The sequence below is a fragment of the Ursus arctos genome, unplaced genomic scaffold, assembly GCF_023065955.2.
Source record: "Ursus arctos isolate Adak ecotype North America unplaced genomic scaffold, UrsArc2.0 scaffold_12, whole genome shotgun sequence".
NCBI lineage: Eukaryota > Metazoa > Chordata > Mammalia > Carnivora > Ursidae > Ursus > Ursus arctos.
Window position 1 is genome coordinate 50,259,141 of NW_026622786.1, and position 22,443 is coordinate 50,281,583.

The window sequence follows — 22,443 nt, forward strand, 5'->3', positions numbered from 1 at the left end:
CCCCTGATTGGATAGTTTTTATTACAGGCTGGTGTCACCAATATATATATTTAAGATTTATTTATTTATTCGATAGAGATAGAGACAGCCAGTGAGAGAGGGAACACAAGCAGGGGGAGTGGGAGAGGAAGAAGCAGGCTCATAGTGGAGGAGCCTGATGTGGGGCTCGATCCCATAACGCCAGGATCACACCCTGAGCCAAAGGCAGACGCTTAACCGCTGTGCTACCCAGGCGCCCCACCAATATATTTTTTTAAATTTTATTTATTTATTTGAGAGAGAGAGAGAGCACAAGCAGGGGAGCAGCAGGCAGAGAGAGAGGGAGAAGCAGGCCCCCCGCTGAGCATGGAGCCCAATGTGGGGCTCCGTTCCAGGAACCTGGGATCATGACCCGAACCGAAGGCAGACGCTGAACCGAATGAGCCACCCAGGTGCCCCACCAATATTTTTGAAGTTATTTTTTAAATTTCTTTATCTACCTTAATTGGAGTCAGTATGATCAGAAATGACCCCACATTTTTCCTCTGCCCTCTCCACTCGCCTCCCCCAAAAAGATAAACTGAAAAAGCTTAAAATATACCAAAAAGATCCAGGAGACTTAAATGTGGTGGGGTTTGCAGAGGTGAATAAATATAGGGAGGTTGTCAATATTTGAAATGGGCTTATATGGCCAGTCTGCTTTCTTCTTATGGAGTCATGTGTCCCCTTCAAACCCAGGCGAGAACCTAGAATTTTCTAATATGAATCAGTCTTACCTACTGACTTGGGTTAGAAAGAAACTAAAATCGCAGGAGAAGACTGTATTTTGTTGATTAACCCAGGAGAGTGGAGATTAGGGACACCATGTTTGTTTGCTTTCGTTTATGGGTTATCTTTCCCTTTGAGGGACTCTTCAGGCATAACTCTGGAATTAACCATTGTGAACAAGTTTATATTGGCAGGAAAATGGGAACACTTAGGTTGTTTTATTTGGGTGTGATTATTGGTAAGCTCATTTCTTTGACAGTATCACTATAACACTGTGGGATCTCCATCATTTGGCTCAAAGGTTTTGTGTTCTGTACATCCAAATGAAGAAATACAGCCTAGAAACAGAGTCGGGCTCCTCTAAAACCTTTTGACGATTTTTTAAACTCATGTTTATAGTTTGGTATATCCAGTCCCTCCTCCTTCCTTCCAGTCATCCATTGGCTTACGGGCCAATTTAACATCGGAAAGGAGATCATATTGGGTTAGTCTCTAGTCATAACAAACCACTCACCTATGGTCTGAATAATTTGCTGTACCTGTTATTAAGCATCAGCTGTGTGATTGCAGACTTTGAGCCCTGGAAGGAACTTTAGAGTGCTGCTAGTCTAATAATCTTCAACCAGGAAGCCTGTGGGTGGATTTCAAGGGCCAGGCAATCCCTCTGGTATTCTATATAAAATTTCAGTCATATTTATTGTATGTATTTTTGGAGTAAGAGGGTTTGTGGCTTTTGTCAAGTTTTCAAATTGGCTACTTGATCCCAAAATGTTAAAGGGGCTAATCCTTTAATTTCCTGGATGAAGAAACCTTATACCCTGAGATACTTGCCCACTGTAGCAGAGTTGGCCGAAGACAAAGCAGGATCTCCTCGTTGTACATAAACCACGTAGGTAGGTGGGTGGTACGTGGCAACAAGGACACTACCCTATGCAGGTCAGTGAGCTTTCTACCAAACAGCACCCAAATCTTCTTGGACAGAAGTGGCACTGGTCTTTTTAAAATGGTGTATTTTCTATTTTTCTCTTTTCAATCTCCCGATCTGTAGTTCAGGGAATGTAGTGCAGTCTAGAATCTGTTTATAGTGCCACAGCTGCAGATCACCCACATGTCTGATTTCCTGCTCTGAGTTTAGAATATAAACGAGGAGATTCTCTTTGCATCCATAACAAGTATATCCTGGCTACTAAAATAAATCCTGGTGACATCAATGAAGAATGTGAATAGCAAAGCAGCTAGCAGTGGCAGATTCCTTGATGGCACCCCCACTATGTATAAGGTGGTTTTAGTTTTTTTTTTTTTTTTTTTTACCTCCTCTTCTCACTTGGGGTATTCCTGTCAGTATTTAAATGCCAGTCATTCATCACATAGCTAATATGAGGTTATTTTACTGAGAATCCTATCTTTATTTTGGTTAACATAAGAAAATATGAAGAAAAACTGTTTTCTGGATTATACTTTTCAAAGCAAAAATAAGCTAGATGGGGGAAGGAAAACCCTCTGTTGAAGCAGAATTCGACTTGCAAAAGTGCCAGGGACTCAACATTTGAAAAAAATTTTTTTCCCTTAATATATACCTATTGTATGCATACTGATGCTAGAAATGGTTCCAGTTCCTCTTTGCTTTGGTAAGTTGGTGCTAATTTGTTTGGAGAGGTAGTAGAAATTCTTTAAAGCGGGAGGAGGTTCTGATTTTTAAATTTTCTGGTCTCAGTTATTTCCTAAAATAATTGTCCAATGGGTGTCTCTTTCCTGCCTTACCTGTTATTCATATTATGGCCATAGGGAAAGCCCAGGCCTAACCTAACAAGCAAGATTATATCTTCTTTTAAAGGTAAGGTTCGGGGGAAGATTGAAAATATTTAAATTCAGCATCTTGAAAAAAAAAGCTGCTGTCACATAGTTGGAGTTGTCTCTTCAAGCACGGAGCAGCCTGTCACTGGTAGTTATCCGGCCAATGCTGGTTGGGGTGGAGAGATTCATACTGATGACCACAGTGATAGTGTATGTTGGGTGGCCTTCTCTTTACAAAGTACTCTTGTACCAGAGATGCTGACGGTTGTCTTTGTTGCCAGGCATTTGCTTTGGCTTCATGCCATATTCTCACAGAACTTACTTTTTGCCCTCCCTCAGACTGTGGGCTTCCACCATGCCTGCTGAGTGGGCTGCTGGCCACACTCTGGTCCCCCAGCCACAGCTGATTGGGTTAGGATGGGCCCTTCACCCAAGGAGAGCAGTCAGATTCTCTCTTGTGCAAAATCGGGATTTAGATCATCTCGGGTTAAGACAACTCTACTTTTATTTCATCCGATCATCTCAACAGGTCTCCCTGGCAGAGAGAGGAAATTGAAGACCAGAGAGGTTAAGTGACTTGTCCAGAGTCTCACAGCTGAGAATTAGAGGGGTTATAGGTAAAAGTGATCTTGGGGTGGGGTCAAGGCACTGGCCTCTCGAGTCTGTCTGTAGTGCTATGGAGCACCTCCCTGTTCTGAGTAGGCAAATATACCAGATGACCCCCGAGGTCCTATCTACTCCAGCTGTCTTTTGCTGAGAGTCCATGACTCACTTCAGATTCTTTGGCTTTATAAAAACGTTATGAGTATCCATCCCTTCAGCTTTGTAAATAGGTGACTTCACAGACCCTCAAGTATGAGCCATTTTAGAAGATGCCCCGTTGTTAGTGGGTGAGCTTAGTGTTGACATGAGTGAGTTTTCTAGTATTTTCTTTTGTTATGTGTTTACCTTGTGTTCATTTCTAGTCCTTGGGTAGGCAGACAGGGTTGGTGTACTGGAAGTGTATTTTTAGTCTGACATTAAAAAATGTATCATAGACACCAACACAGGAAGCAGTTTTTAGGTGAGTCAGTGTATAAATAACCTCAAAGAGTTTTCATAAAGGGAAGGTGGATCTTTTAATTCAACAGTCCAGCTTCTGAGGCCCTCTTCCCAACTTCCTTTATTCATTCAGTAGTCATTTATTGGACTTCTACTATGTGCTGGCATTTTTCGTACTTTAAGTCCTTATCCTTTATACTACAATTTCAAAAAACCTCATGACCCTTCTTTGTTTACTTCTGTCTATCCGGCAAGACTGAATTTTGAGAGCAGGGGCTGTATCTTGTTCATCTTTTTGTCTCCATACTTAGCATAGCCCCAGGCTGTATAAATACTCAAGATGTACTCATAATAATTAATTAGGAACTCACAGTCTAGTCCAGAGAGAAAGAATCAAAAAATTATACCAGTGTGTTCTGTTTCAAGTGTCCAGAGTATTCCATGAACAAAGAAAGGGAAATGGTTAATTTACAAAAAACGTAATTTTTTAATTGAGTCTTGAGGGGGGGATCTTCTAGGAGATGTTGAAATTTGTGACTATCTAATATCTGATGGCAAAGAAACAGTCCAAGAGTAGCTGTATTTTGTTCAGGGAAACTGGAGTGTTTGAGCTAAATTCTTGACCTGACACTTACAAATTTCATGACACCTTTGGTTAAGTTAGTGAACTTCCTTGTACTTCATTTTCTTCATGTATAAAATAGAGGTAATTGTAGTGCCATCCTTATAGGATTGTTTTAAGGATGAAACTAGAATAATATATATGCGGCTTTTTCATAGGAAGTGCTTGGTACATGGTAAATGCTCAGTAAAGGTGAGTTATTATTATTCTTGGACTTGAGCAGAGAGTAGGAGTGTGAGTTCTGGAGAGAACATAGAAGACCAGCAAGAAGGACAGCAGGGGTGAGTGTGCAAAACAAGGACCTGGGTGGTTGCTGGCCATAGGCCTTTCATTACTTCAGGACAGTGGTTCTTAACTTTGGATCAAGGACCTTGACCATGGGAAAAAAATGTGCATAGGTCCCATTCAGACATTTTGTATTCGTATTTCTTCAACTGAATCCCTGAAGGTTATCTGTGGCACTCAGAGATTTATGAATCTCTAGGTAAGAGCTCCAACTTCATGATCTAGGTAGACCCCAGGAGCTTCAAGTTATGTATTGATCAGCACTTAGGCAATTGGAGAACATCCTAAAATAGAAGACCTGGAAAATTTTCAGCGTCCTTAGGAGAATATGCCTGCAAGCCATGGTTTAATGACATTTGACTGTAAGCATGTTAACATGTAAATTAAAATGTTTTGGAATAGGATAATAATTTAAGATGAGCTCTTGAAGCTCTGCAGACTGAAATTATGGAAGTGAAGTGACTTCTCCAGGGTCACCTGGTGTGCAGCTGAGAAAGTCAGGACAAAGATCCCTATTTTCCCACCGTGAAATGCTGTGAAAGACCGTGTGGTAGGTGAAGGACCATGAGTGCATTTGTTAGGCTGCAGAAGAATTCCGTATTGGAGAGAAAAGATAAGCTCCTGAAAGACTAAGGGGGCCATTGGTGAGTTGCAGTGATGGCCAGGCAAAGAAATTTGGAGTTTGATCCTTAAGAAAAGAAATTGAAAATCACGTATCGAGTGCTGAAATAAAATGTGGAATTCAGGATCCGAGACTCGTGGCTTGTTCTTTGTGTTATACAGCAGCTGGAAACTGCATTTCTCTTTTCCGTTCGGACTTCTCGCAGGGTGGTATTCCCGACGGGAGGGCATCTGTGAACTTTTTAATGGGAGAAGTCGTAAAGCTGGGTTAGGGCTGTTGGCACAAGGCTGCCTTCGGAGGCCGGGAAAATCTGACTCCCCTTTTGCTTTTCAGCTACAGACACAGCCATCGCTGCCACCACCAGCTGAGTGACTCGGAATCTAGGGGTTGCCAGTAATTGTGGGTTTAAGTCACAGAGGAAAAAGATAAGAGAAGAGCAAGGCTGGTTTTTCCACAATTAAATGTTGCCTCTCGGGCTTCTCTGACGGCAGGAATCCAAGAGGTCAGGAACCACCAGCCATATTATTTTTCTCCCTGGCTGCCTGCCTTCATTTGTATCCCCTCCTCATTCATGGGAATGAAGAAAAGGTGGGCTGGAAATAAAAAGCTTGTCCTAGCCTACTTTTTCCTTTACGAAACTTGTCTGAAACAAAGCTTTCCCGTGAAACAGACGGAATCCCTTCTGGTAGCTAGCTTTTCCTGCTGGCAGCACAAAGATATTTGGGGGGTTTGGGGGGGGGGGGCGGTAAGAAACCATTGTTGAAATGTGCTATTGTCCTTTTGCAGTTGGGACCGTGTTTTCTCAAGTACTGCCCTGTACTCTGGTATTTTTGCATTTGCTACGGTTTAACTCATATATTAGTCAGACTCAAGTTTTTATCCCTTGTCGCTAAGGCCATTACACGTGCCCTGAGGGCAGGGATTGTTTTATTGTTCTTTGTTTTTGCCACAATGCCTCAAGTGCTGGAGGCAGTTTGGCAGCTGGCTGTGTGTTAAGGTTTCTGCCTTCGTGGAATGTTACAACTAGAAGGACCTTAGTGGATCCCACTTTAGTAATTAAGGAAAGGATACGTGCAATGACTTACTCAAATTGTACAGCTAATAAGTGGCTTTACCTAGAATGAGAAACCGGTCTCCTAACTCCACCTAATGTGTGACATAATGGCAAACAGCTTGAGCTGGGGAACCCAAGCACCCTGGGTTCCTATTTTGCCTCTCTCCTGCACTAGCAGTATGAGCGTGGGCCTCAGTTTCCTCATGTTGCGACTGCAGCTGATCATCCGGATCCGGCTGGCGTGGATGTGTCCGGAAAGGTCTACACATCTGAAAACAGAGGCACTCACAAATAGGAGCTTTTAAAAATCATTTTTTTGATTTCTTTTAAAAATACAGTACCTTCTTTATAAGAAAACTCAACATTTCTACGATCTCTTCAATATCAGAAAAGATGGCCCGATTGCTTTTGGTGAGAATTTAGAAGAGAGGGCAGGTAATTGGCCTCTTAGGTGCAACCTAGAATGGACTAGAAATGAAAATTGGTCCCATCCACAGGAAATAAGGGTCAGCCCTCCATGCAAAGGAGTTTGGTAGTTTGTTCAGCAGTCAGCACAGTAGGAGTGCCTACTGTGCCGGGCGAAGAGCCTAGAGATGGGGTGGTGAGGGAACAAGTCAGCAGGCCCCGCTTGCCTCAGAGGTGATAGGAACATAAAGGAGTGTAAGCAATGTGATGAGACATGGAGAGGCCAGGGGCCGAGGGCCGAGCTGCCGGGACTTCGTGTTCAGGGGCAAACTTGTGGAGGCAGAGGAGGTGCCAACGACACCTGAAAGGAAAGAGAAGTTATTTCAAAGGAGAGACTGAGGGAGATGGCAGGAGGGGAACAGCAGGAAAAGCAGCCTGTTAGTGCAGGTGCCTTTATTGAGGGAGGGTCAGTGGAGGTCTTCTGGGGCTCAACCAAGGGTGGTTTTCCATTTTGTTTCTCTCTCTCCCTCTCTCTGTCTCTCTCTTTCCAACACATTGCCTTGTCCCCCCTCTTTGTGCTGTTACGAGTCTGTCCATCTCCTGGAAGGCTGGGTGGCAGCCCAATATCATCCCATGGCTGTTTGGAGCTGGAGTCCGGGGGAGGCCCTTGCCAATGGATCAAGGGTAGGACCTGAGCTGCAAATAGAGCCCCAAATCCTGAATTCCCCACAGAAGCCTCGCGAAACAAATCCTCTGTGTGAAGAACACTGGCCTGACTCCAGCAATAACACAGCTGTTGAAACAGCTTAGTCACCAGGGCGATGGAGGCAATGCGGCGCGGGAATGCTGGGGCACAGTGCTCCAACGTGGGGCTGGCTGGCAGCAGCCCTGAGAGTCGGCGCTGCAGAGAATCTGCTTCCCGCCCACAAGCATTCCCTTGTTTCTTTGAAGCCCAGCCCTAATCCCCTCCCTCGGTAGGCCAGCGTGAGGAGAGAAACTAAAACACCGTACGACCCAGGAGAGGAGAAGAAATGGTCACTCCTTTTAGACACCTGGTTTCTCCCTCTTAATGATCCTGGTTTATTTCCCAGATAACTTTATTTTGTTCCCTGCCCCAGGCTAGGCAGTGTAATTTAGGTATAGTGGTGGGGACAGGGGAGATGCACTCATTTATCTTATCTAGAAAATATGGTGACTTTCTTAGCTTGTGGGTGTCCGGGTGATGCATATAGAAGTTAAGAGGGCGAGTCGTGGCCCTTCTGCCTGATCTTGCTTGGATTCCTTTAGCAGCTTCATCTGCCAGCGCTCTTGTCTGAAGGACTCGGGGCAGATCTGGGCAAAATACTTAGCTGATTTCGTCAGTATTTGGGGAGGACTAATAAACTGCCACAGACTGACCCCATTCCTCTTGCAGCTCTTTGAAGAACTGACCTTTGTGTTTTCTCTTTATCCTGGACTACTTCTGCGCTCCTTGTTTTGGAAGTTGTTAAGTTAAATTAGCCATCCCTTTCCTTTCCTGGTTACTGTATGAAAATGCAGCTGTCAGTCTGTGAACTCTGCCATCGTCTATTTTTAGATTCAGTGTGAATGAAGCTCTCTTCTCTAATTGCTTTCAGAGAGAAGGGGGAGGGGGGGAGAGAGAGAAGGCAGGTAGATTTTTGTAACCATCAAATCAGCTATTCTAAATGCTCTATGCATTGATGGCATCCTGGGGAGAAAGCAAGGAAGCCCACTGTGTGTTTTCCTCCCTTGGCTGTCAAGTTTGTTTTCTCTCCACATTTATGTTGATTATGGTCAAATGGGAAAGAGCTGTTGCTGTATTTGCTTCCCTGTGTTTTAACACTTGCCAGCTTGGATGGTTCTGATTTCTCCAGCCTTGTTAGGCAAAGATTGGTTCATTGTTGAGTCTCCAATTACTTGGAAAACTGGGAGGGTCCTTCTGGTGATAGCTTCTAGGAGAGTAAGTAATCTTAAGCATGCTGAGAACTGTGAAAGTGCAGTGGGCCTCCGTGATCTCTAGATCTCTCTACCCTACTGCCCCTACCAAATTCCAGTCTGCCTTTCACACAACTGCCAGGTCTCTGTGCTTAAACATCTCTCTAGACAAAATGCTGCAGCGTTCAAAGCAAGCCTGTTCCCTCTGTCATCACATCCTTCCTGCTCTCCAGCCTTGCCTGTTCTCTTCACGCCTTCTCCCATTCTCCGCCATATTGAATTAGTTGATTTCTCCATTTCTCTGACTACAGGACACTGTTTATGCTTCTGTGACTTTTTATGCATGCAGCTCCCTCTGCCTGCAATTCTTTCTCTTCATTACCTAATGAACTCTTACTCATCCTGTGAGTCACAGTTAAACATCACCTCTTATAGATGAGGTGATCCAAAAGATCATGTATTCTGTGCTATATTCTTTGACCCCCTAGCTGGTACTCTTGCCATCTTTGTGCTGACTATATATATGTACTCAAATGTAGTACTAACCACATCTGATTATACTTATTTGTGTTCATACCTGCCTTCCCTACTTTATTGTCAACAATTAAGGGCAAACTTGGCCTTGCATGTCTTTGTTATCCCCCACTATTGATGGAAACTAGGAGGTGCTTAAAAATATTTGGTGGAAGAAAGAAGGATTTGGACTGGATGGGCCACTAGCATCAAAGGTTTCAGAGGTATATTGATTCTGTCTTGGCAGCACCAGCTGTTTGGTTTCTTAGTTCCTCCTGGGCTTCCTTTCCAACCTGATAAAGGAAGCTTGAGTAGATTACCAAAGACATGACATGTTATATTTCAGTGAATGCTGTACAATTTTTCTTCTCTGGAATCTCTTTCAAGTAGTCTCATCTATTCTCTTATCCCTACAGACTTGGACAGGCATGATATATACCTCAAAGGCCAACCCTTTTATTGCTTTGCTTAATCCTTAAACTGAGAGAATTCTTTGATTTCTAGCCCCTGAGGTTAATCTTGTTTCCTCCTTTGCCCCCACAAGCCCTCTCAAGCAGAATATTAGTGCAACCCTGTATTATAATTTAGAGAGGGAGAAAGGAGACAGTACCTCCCTCAGGATCCCTTCCCTTAAAACTCCCCTTCAAGCCAATCCTGGGGAATAGGCACATTGTTTCTTGATGGGACCATTGAGCCAAATTTGAGGAACGTCTTCCTTCTGAGGGATGTGTATGTGTATGTGTTCATGTCTCCACATGTGTGGGGGTAGGGGAAGGGCAGCAGGCATTGGGGAAAGAATGAAGGCCACCCAAACAGAGCAAACTATAGACCACACATATGGGGTATAGAAGTGATGGAGTAACAAAAGAAATTTGAGGTTGTAGAAGTATTTGGAGAAAGAAGGATGATGTTAATTTGGCAGATACTTCACGAATATCTGTCATGTAAAGACATGGGTGATAGAGTTGTGAGTGAGACCGAAGCACTCCTGGCTTTAAGAAACCTCTCAGTCTAAGTGGAAGGTGGGTAGGGAGAGAAATAATGAGGTAGTTGTACTGTAGTAGGGTAAGTGTTACAGAACCGGATGTACCGGCCCCTCTGGGAGTAAGAGGAGGGGTACTTCATTAAGTTTTAGTGAGTGAGGGAAGGTGGGAGTGAATCTGTGGACTTCTAGAAGATGAACAGGAGTCTGGTATGAGTGGGGATACAGAGTACGGTCTACAGCCCAGAGGAAAAGGAAACTTTTGGTAATTCATCCTCTCAAAGGGGACACCTTTTAAAAATTTGGGGTGTTAGCAGGGACCTTGAGTGTAGCCAGTGTAGGTAACCTTGAGTAGCAGCCTTGAAGTAGCAGTCAGCATTTGCTGAGTGTTTTACTGTATGCCAGAGCTGTGCTGAGCAATTCCCACCTTATCTCATGTAATCCTCACAACCATAGGAGATGGGCATTACCCTTATCCTCATCTCTAGATAGAAAAGTGACTTGCCCATCATTGCACAGGCCCCAAGTGGCCAAGCTGGGCTACAATTCCGGGCTGTGTCTCTCCACAGCCTGAGCTCTCACCCATATTCCAGGGCTGGAGGCAGAGTGGTGAGCTATATTCAAGGTGACCTGCTAGATGGCAGGAATAGGGAGGAACTCCTAACATATGAACCTGGGGCCAGATATTAGCCTTTTTTTTTTTTTCCCATTTAAGGAGTTTCAACTTTTAAACATTTTAAGGAGGACCATGTAAAGGCATTGAAAGTATTTTAGAAATCATCTCCCGCTGCAGTGTGAAGAACAAACAGGAATGGGGCATTTGGTTGAGTTATTTAAGGCCTGAGATGATGGTGGCCTTGAGCAAGAGGAGTGACAGTGAGGGGAGAGAGGGGAGTGAATCTGCAAGACTTGACGAGCAGAGTTTACCTACGTTGGTGGTTTGGCTTTCTGAACCATGGAAGTAGAGGCATCCAGTGGGGAGTGAGCATGCAGATTTGAAACTCAGGAGGGAAGTCTGAACTAAGAAGGGGACTGGTGTCCCAGCAGCAGATGAGACCTCTCAGGGCAAGCATGGTGAGTGAGAAGAGAAGGGAGCTGCCATACAACCTGGTGAACACCAGTGGACGTAGTTTTTCTATATCCCATGGTACTTCAGATCCATTTGTTTACAAAACAGTTGATATCCCCAGCTACTTTTCCAAATGTACAGCCTTTAAAAGTAGTACAGTAGGGTACCATAGGGATGAGTGGATGTTTTCCGAGAAGATGTCCCTTTGCAAAGGGCCCAGTATGAGGAACGTTTCCCCCATTGCACATCTCAGTCTGCTTACTTGAACTAGGAGATGGTGCTCCACTATATAGCAAGGCATCATTTTGATGGTACTTAGAAAAATGTCTACTTACACATGGAAAATATTTCTCCTAAATGCAAACGCTTGACGTGATGGAGGAAAAACGAGAGAGGTAATGTGAACTAAACTGTTAGGCTGGTTTGCGAAATAATTGTACTCATTCATTTTTATAACTGTGCACACCCAGGCCTGTAGGGCATCTTAAGAAAACAGCCAGGGCCAAATTTATAATTAGCTGAGTCCATTTTTGCCAGGCCTAACCATGGATGTAGGACAGGGTTGGTTTTGTTATTTCCTTAATTGAAAGCGTCAAGAAAATACAAGCCAGGTCAGAGAGTTTTTGATTGGGGTAGGAACGCTGGCATAAATAACCCCAGATTATATGTCTGCTGGAGGCTGGGAGGAGGCTCGTCTGTGCGGCCTCCTTCTGAGGTTACCCAAACAATCCTTAGTGACTGGCAGCTCCCTTATGGAATGTGGGAATGCATGTGAGTGTTTTGAAATTTCTTTAATTCTTTCCCAAGGGAAGGGCCTAGGCAAACCAAGGTTTCTCAGCTTCTGGCAGCCATAAAATAATTATTTCCTCTTAATGCAACTTGCCCTTCCCTTTCTCCCCTGCGTTTCCAGTTTATTGGTCAACCCAACCATCCAGAACCTGGATGGAAGGGAAACTAGTATTTTTAAGTACCTGTGTACCAAATGGTCCTGTCAACAGCCTTGGGAAGCAGGTCCTACTATTTCCATCTTGCATACATGGAAACTGAGACTCATTCAAGGTCACTAATCCAGAAAGTTGCAAAGATAGAATTGCAAAACAGATCTCTTCGCCCGCAAACTCTGTACAACTTGGCCGGCAAATGCCAGTTTCAAACATTCTAAGTGAGAAGCATCCTCATCACTTCCTCAACGAAGCCTCATCTTTCATTGCTTCACCCCTCTGGGGTCCATTCTTAACATTAAGCAGCTGCCCTAGATTTCTTGGGGTGCTCAGATTCTTCCTGTTTGTCTCCCCAACCATTTCTGGCTTATGCAGAGGACTTCCTGTCCTCTGGCTTTCTGCTTGTCTTTGGAAAACTGATTGGCAAATGCTTTTCTTAATGCAGGGCAGGGCAGTTTAACTGAGAAGCTTCCATGATTCCAAAGGGTATCATTGGTCGGTGCTTCCCAATATGGAAAGGCACAGATCTTTCCACCTGTAATGATACTCTGCAGTCCGAGTCTGCACCTAGAGAACCCTGGAGTGCAGATTTCCCCATGTCAGAGCACCACGTCTGTAACAGGATGGAAATAGTAGGTACGAAGAACCACAGTGCCTTTCCAACAGCTCCTTTCCCAGTATTCTTTTTTTTTTTTTTTTTTAAGATTTTATTTATTTGACAGAGAGAGACAGCCAGCGAGAGAGGGAACACAAGCAGGGGTAGAGGGAGAGAAAGAAGCAGGCTCCCAGCGGAAGAGCCTGACGTGGGGCTTGATCCCAGAACTCTGGGATCACGCCCTGAGCCGAAGGCAGACGCTTAACGACTGAGCCACCCAGGCGCCCCTTTCCCAGTATTCTAAATGAATTTTCCACCCAACCGAAATGTGTCTCCAAAGCCATTTGAGAAATGTGAAGGTTGGACAGCCCACAGGATAGCAAAGCTGCTGGTTTGGGATAGGTGTGGAAAACCGTGTGTTCCAAATCTATACATGCCCTATATTGATACCTTACCACTTTACCCCATGGAACTGGTATAACCAGTGTCCTTGTTTTATAGGGAGGGTTCCCGAGGTGTCAGAGGTAGCCTTGGCCTTCCTGCCATTCTCCCAGGGAATGCAAATTGAATTCTTCACTTTCATTATCTCCGGGGGTGGTGGAGGGAGGGCAGTATTGCCCACGCAGTATCCCAGGAGTCATGAAACTGGTGTTTTATTACATTCAACATAGTCATTAAAGCTGAACTTTATTTCTGAGTCCATTGGAGGCAGAAGGGAAAATGATTCAGGTGGCTGACTTCACAGCTTTGCTGGGTTCCTCTGTCCAATGCTTTCCTTTTTCTGAGTTTTGTGTTCCAGGTCTGGATAGGGATTCATAGTGGGAAGTTCCATGTTCCCGAAACCTGGCAATTATTTGGAATTAAAAGTAGGCATAAGACTTTTCACTTTCCTAATAAAATGATAAAATCAATAACTAGTCCTTCATGCTTTCTGCAGTGTTCTAAGCAGTTTTTCATGTAGTAACTAACAGTCAGAGACTCCTAGGAGGCAAGTCCTATTCCAACAGGGTAAGAAGCCTGAGCATCCATCCCAACGAGGGGACAGGGTGCCAGGTCACGTCACGCCATGTCACGTCACGCTTCTCCAGTTTTTGAAATGGCGCTGTGTAGATTTCAGCAGCTCTTCACCTCAAAGCTCAGATGAGAGAGTTGCAGACACACTATAAGCCATACCATTCTCCCCGTGGTTTGTTTTTAAGTACACCATGAAAGAGCAAAAAGGCATAGGACTACAGTTCATGAGGCTCTAGAAGCTTGATTCTGATGTTTCTAGAGGTGGCTTTCTGAGTCTTGACCTCTCTAACTCAGGAATGATGACACCTGCCCCAGACTGTACGGGAAGTAAGTGATGTGTGAGGATTAGGCGGAACATGGGATACAGTTCATGAACAATAATGGAAAGCTTTAGGAAGAACTTCACTGGATGGTGGAATGGGAAGAAAAGAATGGTGACGTGGAGGCTGTATGAAAAGTGTCCCCTCCACAGTATGACTCAGGTCACCTGAGTCTTCATTAGCTGAACTGCACAGAGAATTTGTTTCATTTTGTTTTAGCCTAGTTTTTGTTTTTAGTGAATTAATTACTGACACTTAAAAATTGAGAGAGGTTTGAAACAACCTGCATTTCTATCTAATCTTGAAAAGAGCAGAAGGTCTGGTGAGACTGACCTGTACTGCTTCAGGATGGCTGTGGGCTGGAGCTACCAGCAGCGCCTCCAACAGAGCTTACTGCCCCATCTAGCCCCAGCCTGCCCCTGATCATGCACACGGTTGGGGCTGACCGTGACATGAACCCAGCTGGCGCTAGGTTTCCGGCTGTCACACCACGTCACGTCACGTCACGTCACGTCACGCCATGTCACGTCACGTCACGCCACGCCCCGTCACGCTTCTCCAGTCAGTTTTCTGAAATGGCGCTGTGTAGATTTCAGCAGCTCTTCACCTCAAAGCTCAGATGAGAGAACTCCAGACGCACTACAAGGCACACGCATGGCCTTGGGGAGCGCTGCGTATTTCTCCTGTAGGAAGCTGCGAGGGGTGTTGGGTTAGAGTTGAGTGGCCCGTTGCACGCAGTGTGCTTGATTCAACGTGGGGCTTGAGCCTGAGATCTAGAGTCACGTGCTCTACCTTCTGAGCCAGCCGGGCGCCCCCGTTAAGTTTCTTTTGAAAGCCGTTTTCTACCAACAAAGGTAGTAAACGGGAGTGGGATTCTGGGGTGATGCAGACCCAGGTTTAAGTTCTAGCCCTGCCATTTACTAGCCTCTTCCCCACGGGATGGGTGTGAAGCCTGAAGAAGAGGGTGTCTGCACAGAGCATACATATTCGTATTTTGTGATTAGTTTGATGGACTGTGTTCATCACAAGGTAACCAGTCTCTTCTTTGAGCAAATGTAAAAAAGATGATTGTCTCTTAAGGCAATTTCAAAATAGTTGTTTCCATCCTGTTACCAACAACAATATGACCTCAGGCGAATTACTTAATATTTGAGGACCTCAGCTCACTCACTAATCAAAAGGAAATATCCGTGCCCACTTCATAGAGTTTGTTGGGAACATTAAGTGAGGTAATTTAAATGAAAGCACGGAAGCCATAGGGGCTAAATACAGAGTAATCATACATGAAAGCAGTGTTTAAAATTTGTCTGCTTTTAATGGCATATTTTAAAACAGTTTTTCCTTTAGGGATTCCCAACAGATGGGAATAACTCAAAGTTGAGAGCAGGCCAGGAGGTGAGTCTGCCTGGCCTTCCCTCTCTCTGAGGGACCTGTTCTGAATGAGGCTCATCCCCAATCTTTGTGGGGCCCAGGACAAGAGTGCCTACAAAAGCATAGCCATCGTATGCCTGAATACTTAAAAGTGATAAATTGGGCCAACAAAAATGTTAAGCCAAGTTAGTTCTGTTATCTGATTATAACAAATTTACCTTTATAATGAACTGGAAAGCCAGGTTTGAGTTTAGGATTGTTGGACTCCTTGAAATTCTAAGTCAAAATGGGACTGACTCCACCCTTGGCTCCATCCTCTACAGAAAGGAGCTTTAAGTGCTATGTGTATGGACATCCCAACCTCCTTGTTCAAGCTCTGACTGTATCCTACTAACAGTAGCCTTTGACCGCTTCTGAGCCCAGAAGTGCATAAGTGGTTGTGTAGTTTACCTTGGGAGGCCAGATCTGGGGAAGACCCTCCCCTTCAAGGCCATGGAAAATAAGCTCAGAGCTATTTGGTTAGGGTATTCTGAGGTCGGTCCTGAGTTCTTGGAGCATATTCTAAAAGTAGGGGTAAGGGACTAGGCTCTGGGTGGGCATGTCCCTTTCACTTGAGGGTTTCTCTTCCTGTGAGGAAGGTAGCTGGAAGAGGGCCAGACAGCAGAACCCTTTAAAATGTGGATCCCAGATTAAGGGCCCTTCCTGCCAATGTCCAGGGCCAGTGCTGCTCTGAATTCTGGAGCTCCAAGAACTGATAACTTCTTATACAGCTTTTCAGGTTTGTCCTCTTGAGACCTGTGGTTCTAGAAGTGTTTTTCAACATAGCTGAAAGTCCCAGTTTCTAATGCCAGTGTTAGAAATGAAAAGGATGTCGCTTGGTGCCTAATACTAGAGCTCTGGCTGGTTCATTCTGTTGACCACTGAGGCAGTCAAGTGAGGAGAACCTGTGGTCGGCTTGGGCCCCAACCAAGAGGACATACAGACTTGAAGCATTGCTTCTGTCAAGCTGAGTGTCCACAGTTTCTTATGTGTAGACTCGTATTTTCCCTGTTTTCAGCCCTGAGTCTCTGCACTGCCTGGTGTCCTCAAGTCCAGAGTCTCCCCTCAAACTGTGCAGAGGTGGGAAGAGGTAGAAGAGCCAGAGGTCCAATGACTTTGTGTACAGTCTTTGACCCAGTTACCCTGTTATCAGCACCAGGCCTCGCTGGTGTTGCAGCAGACAGAAACACCAGGGCCTTGGATGTCTATTGGACATAATGGCTCACTTTCCCAGGATATCCCTTCTGAAGCAATTTAGGCTTTGCCCCTTGTGGCTGTCAGGAAGCCCTACCTCATGTATTTTTCATTTAAAAAAAAATGGTTGCAGTCTCTGGTCTGCTCGTGTAATTACCATTTTTTCCCCTTGTGATTTAATATCCTTTGTTTTCCTTTACGGTTTTTTTCTGTGGTATTTCAGGAGGGAGAGGAGGAAAACAGGAATGGCCAATTCACTGTGTGTGTGTGAGAATTTAAATAGTACCAATAAAGTAGCCGGGCACTGATGTTCATTGAGGGTTTAATCTAAATCCAGGTGGCCTCAAGTGCCTCCTTTCTTGCGTTCTTTCTTTCTCTTCCTGGATTTCAGACAACTTGGGGTTCACATTGTCAAACTGGCTTCAAGTCACACTGGGCCAGTGGATAGAAAGCCCTGATTTTCCAGACAGCAGTTATTATCTGTTCCCCATGTGACTTGTTACGTGCTCAGGCTCCAGAGCCTGGAATCGAGCTCCATATCCTAACCCCAGTGAGAGCTGGCTCGCCAGTCATTTTGGGAATGTGTTCTGTGCTTTTTTGCCCCATTAAGACTCTTCTGTTCTTGAACTTGCTTGGCACAGTATAAAACAGACAAAATGGATAGATGTGATTTTCATTAATCTAATCTCCTTAATGAGTTCTGTGGTGAGTTAAACCCATTTATGGTCCTTACTGATATGGAAGTACATGTGAATATTCATTTGCACAATTATGTGCTCATTATTAGATTCTTATCTGTGTATGATTCTTTAACTTTGGAAGAACCCTTCATCTTTTACATTAATTTTCCCCACAATTTGCAGAGGGGTCTTGAGTTTTTGAGAAGTAACAAATCCCATATTTGAGAGCTTCTTGGGGAGTAATTTAAAGAAGGATGCCTTGAGACTAGAGTATGTTCAGAAGACAGGTACTTAAGTCATGTCTCTGTGAGGGGTGGTTGGAAAATTACCAGAGAGGAAAGAAGACACAGGCAAATAAAGTATGGGTTTCAAGTATGTAAGGCACTTTTGTGGAAGAAGGATCTCACATTCCATGGGACTCTTACGGGCAGATGTAGGACCAGTGTTGCAAGTCTCAGGAAGATAAGTACTGACCATGAGTCACAGTCTGACCATCTGAGCTGCTTCAGAGAGAGTGAGACCCCTGTCTCTGGAGGACTTTAAGTGGAAGCTCTTTGACTCCTTGGCAGAGTGGTAATGGAAGGGACCAAGCATCCAACTTCAACAGTCACCCTATGACTTTTAAGTTCCCAGATTTGGAGACTTGGATTTGGAGTTTGTTAGGAACTAATATGTTTCTTTTGTCTAATTGGTTTCCATGGCAGAGCCTATGAGAATTTTTGAGCTGTTTCCAAAATACCTTCCCAGATGCTATTTTGGAATTGTGCCTTCTTTCTCTTGCAGAAGAAAATGCAGAAGTTTCCATGGATGTTTCCCTGGCTTACCGCGATGATATGTTTGCTGAATGGACTGAAATGGCCCATGAGAGAGTGCCCCGGAAACTCAAATGTACCTTCACATCCCCCAAGGTAGGATGGTTTGATATCTAAATTGATAGGGTTTTTATTTGGGTTCCAGGTACGTGAGAAGATTTACTGTAAAGCAATTTACTGTAAAGTAAATCTGCATAGATACAATCCTTATTCTTAGTATGCATGACCCGCAAAGGTTAGTCATCATCCTTTGTCTTAATAGAGAAAAGGGCAATGCAGAGATTTTATGTCCCTGCACAGGAAGGAAAAACGTGTTTGAGTGATGTAGTTGTTTCTCTGAAATACCTCCATAAAAATAAACTCTTGGTTCTCTGCTTAAGCGCTGAGAGTGTCTGAAGAACGTTGCTAAGTTATTTTGAGGTGTGAGAATCTGTTCCTATTGGATCAATGCTTGTATCTGCTTCTCTGTTTCTTAGGCATCTCTTTGTTGCCAGAGTTAATGTGCAGGTACAAAGACTAAAAATCGCAGTGAATACCACACACAAGAAGAGGCCCCCAGGGAGTAAGCTAATTTCTTTTGAGACCTGGGTCTTCCAACCATTTTTAAGGCTCTCCTTTCTCTGGTTTTTCCAGGAGGAGGGAGGTTACTCTCCTGCATTGGAAATAGGGAGACATTTTCTTTTTGGCAGAGGTCTTTAATTTTGTGATTCCTCATAAATGAAAATGCAGACATGGACTCAGTGGCCCTCAGAGGATAGTAAGATTCGATGGTATAAGGACCAGGTCACAATTAGCCTGGCACCCTTTTCAGGGGCGAGTGTTGTCCTCGCACACACGCCTTCCCGAGATTCTGACTCCCCTACCTGTACTTACCCCCAGTTGGAAAAGTTTCTGTGAAGATGAAATGGAGCCGTAGTTACTGTTACTCATGGTTACCCACATTCCTCAAGGGTGTTGATGTGGAGCACCTTCAGCTGGGTGATCTCTGATGTCCCTTCAGGTACAGAAATGGTCTCATTTTTGTGTGTGTGAAGTATACTGAAGCACATTCTTGATTATGTCATTTCTTACTTACCACTTCAGGTCAGTTCCTTTTAAAGGTTTGGGCAGCTTTGTAGTACCTGCTCCATTGATCAGTTTAGTCCTTCTTCTCGTCTAGCGTTGGCCTTTCCGGACCTCACTTTTGCCTCTTACTGCAAGGTTGGGGTTCCCTGTGGAATGGCAGGAATGGCAAGTGAAGCTAAGTACTGTGCCCCAGCTGTCCATCCTACCCCGAAGAGGAGTAAGATGGGGAGAAGTAGGTTCATACTGTTAACATTAGGTAAAAGTGTGGGTTTGGAGCAAGACACACTTGGCTCCACTTCTAGGCTGTATCACTTACTGACTATATGACTTTTGGCAAATGTACTTAATCTGTCCAAGCTTCATTTGTGTATCTGCAAAATGGAATAATAATACCTGCCTTGGGATTCTTTATAAGGATTAGAAGAGATAATGAAGATCAGCAGGGTGACCTTATTATTTAATATCCACTCTGGGAGATGTTTGAGAATGAAAGGAGATGTTAACCAGATGGGCCACCAGGACTCTACTGGGCAAGCCATACACCCGATACATAGGACTTGTTGGGGCACCCGGTATTTATTAACTCTCCCTTCTCCAGGTTTCCGAGGGGACAGTGTGGTCTGAGGACCAACAGCACCAGCATCACCTGGGAGCTTATAGGAAATGCAGATTCCCAGGTCACACCCCCAAAACCTTCTGAATCAAAACCTCAAGGCGTAGTTCCAAGGAATCTGTGTTTTAATAAGATTTCAACTCCTTAAGTTCAATAAAGTTTAAATATTTATTTATTTTAGATTTTTAGAGAGAAAGAGAAAGGACACGCATGTGTGCATGCAAGCAGGGGGAGGGGCAGAGGGAGAGAATCTCAAGCAGATTCCCCACTGAGCACAGAGCCCAGTGCAGGCTCCATCGCATGACCCTTAGATCATGACCTGAGCTGAAATCAACAGTTGGACGCTCAACCGACTGAGCCACTGAGGAGCCCCAAGTTCAATAAATTTTAAAAATCATTGCCCTAGATCCTCCGCTGGCTGCCAGTTATAGCACCACCCCCCAAAAAAGTCATCTGGAATTGTTTGGGGGTAGGCGTTTGGGGGTAATCTGCAGGTGAAAAGGAATGGTAGAGAGAAACTGGAGGTAGCAGCAGAGGAATATGTGACGTTTTCAGATCTTTGCATGCAATGGGGGAAATTAATTAAAACCTTTCTGTCACTGCAAGTTGAATGCATCTTTCAGGGGTGAGGCTGGTTGGATATCTAAGTTAAAGGATATAAAGCCTTGGGGTATGGAATTTCATCCTCAGAAAAGGGAAAAGTCATTTCTCACCTTCTTTATACACTTGGAGGGCGTTGAGAAGCAGAGTGAGGGGGAGGTCATTAAGAAGCCTGCAACTGCTTCTTAATGATGGCTGCTTAATTATCTTTAGGATGTGTTGATCCCTTTCAAGAAAGATATTAAACCTTGAAAAGTGTAAAGGAAATGAATCATCAAATCTCTGCTTTTTGATTGCAGTGAAATTTAGTCTTGAGTCTGAAGATTAAATGAGAAATTGCTTTAAAGCTTTTTAGTCCCTGGTGGATTGTGAAGTCAGGGGAAAAAAAAAGTCAAGTTGCCACCTGCTGTAATTTGTCCTAATTAGCCAGCCTCATGCTGGAGTTGGGGGAGGGCTGAGGGGGATGGGGGAAAGGAAGGAGGGGGAGAGTGTCTTTCTTCCTAAATGCCCTAAATACTGGCAAAACCTCCGTGCATAAGGAAGAGTCCCCAACAGGATACAGTGAATTTGTCTTCAAGACAGGTAGAACAGACCGTGATCCCAGAATCTGATGTGTCTAATTTGTTGAACTTCAGTAAATTTGTCTTATGGAGTGGTAGTGTTACCCTCTCTGTAAGGACAGGGAAGTGGAGGACACCCAGAGAACCATGATGGGGAATTAGAAGGAACCCCTGAGATCTTGTTTTACTTAGGAGAAAAGTGAGGCTTAATGAGGTGGATGACCGTCCCCCTAGCAGGGGGCCAGGACAGGGCCAGAATCTAAATCTCCTGACATGGAGTCCAATGTGCCTTCCTTACCACAGCACCATGCCGGCCATTAGGCATGTCTGAGGCAACATCACTCTTTTTTCCCTGCTGTACTCAAGGATCCTCTTCCCCATCAGAGTTGGAGGCTGAACTTGGAAGACCCATGTCCCCAACCCAATACTGCTACCACTTTGGGACCTTGGGTGAGAATACACAGTCAAGTCAGTGGCATTAGATTAAGTAAGTTTTGTTCCCTTCTCTCTCAAAGTCTCAATTTGTAGAAATAAAACAGGACGCTCAATGGAAACATATCAGAAAATCTTTTTCATACTGTTACCACAGAGGGTAATCAGCTTCCTCAATGCAGCTTAATCTGAAGTCAAATTAGAGCCTCTAATGTGTTGTCAGTAGTTCCTGCAGAGCCCCAGTACGTGTCCTGATTTGGAAGTGTGAAAGAAAGGAGCAGAGGGGAGAGAAAGAATCTATATAGAAAGAATCATCCAGTCTGCAGCTGAAGTTTGGGAAAGAAGCAGGAAGTTTTCTACAGAATAATTTTTTAAATCTCATAAGCCTAATGTAGTCAACTAATAGTTCCAAAAGAGCCCCTCAAATCTCAGAAACTGAAAAACTATCATGATTGATTAATAATGTCTGCTGTGAGTGAGGAAGAGAAGAATGGGAGCATAAAATCCAGATATTAGCCTCCTCTACCTCTACTTCTGTCTTATCTCTATATAAAATTCTTTTTATTGCACTCTGAGTTCTGACTGTCCAATAAAGAACTCCCCAAGATCACAAAAGGGTCAGAGACCCTTCATACACAAGTGCAGGCTCCTTGTTATCTTCTGATTTCTTCCCTGGACTTTTTACTCTGAAGATAGAAAAAAATATAGGCTTAGGAACAGCAGATTAGGTCTTCCCTTTCACTTGATCAAGAGGTATACACCCAGAAAATACTGAAGCTGGCATATAAACCCTACATTGATGGCAGACATTCATCTCTCTTATCAGGGGCAAGTCCCAGGATGCTAGAGCTCATGCCTCTACGTGCCCATATTTACTCCCCTACCTGACCCCTTGGCAGGGACACACAGCAGAATTTAATTTTCAAAAGCGACCTTTACCCCTACTCTTTAATCTCCCACACCAATGCTCTGGGCAGTAGCTCTTCAATCCTTGGCAGGAAGTCCAAGAAGTGTTCGAGAAATTGGGCTAAATTTTGTTTAATTAAAATTTCTGTTCCCTTCTGCCATCTCACCTCTTGAGCAGTTAGGCAGAAAATCCCAAATGGGTGTCTCTAATAAACTAATCCTATTATTACTT

The 22,443-nt window shown here is 44.2% G+C and overlaps 1 protein-coding gene across 1 annotated transcript in view; it reads left to right on the top strand.

Moving 5' to 3' along the window:
- Nucleotides 1-22,443, top strand: part of WLS (Wnt ligand secretion mediator) — a 98,791-nt gene that overhangs the window by 47,377 nt on the left and 28,971 nt on the right. The window contains exon 3 of the mRNA XM_026497839.4: nt 18,007-18,131. Within this exon, the coding sequence (XP_026353624.2) occupies nt 18,007-18,131 (125 nt within the window). The remainder of the gene's footprint in view (nt 1-18,006; nt 18,132-22,443) is intronic.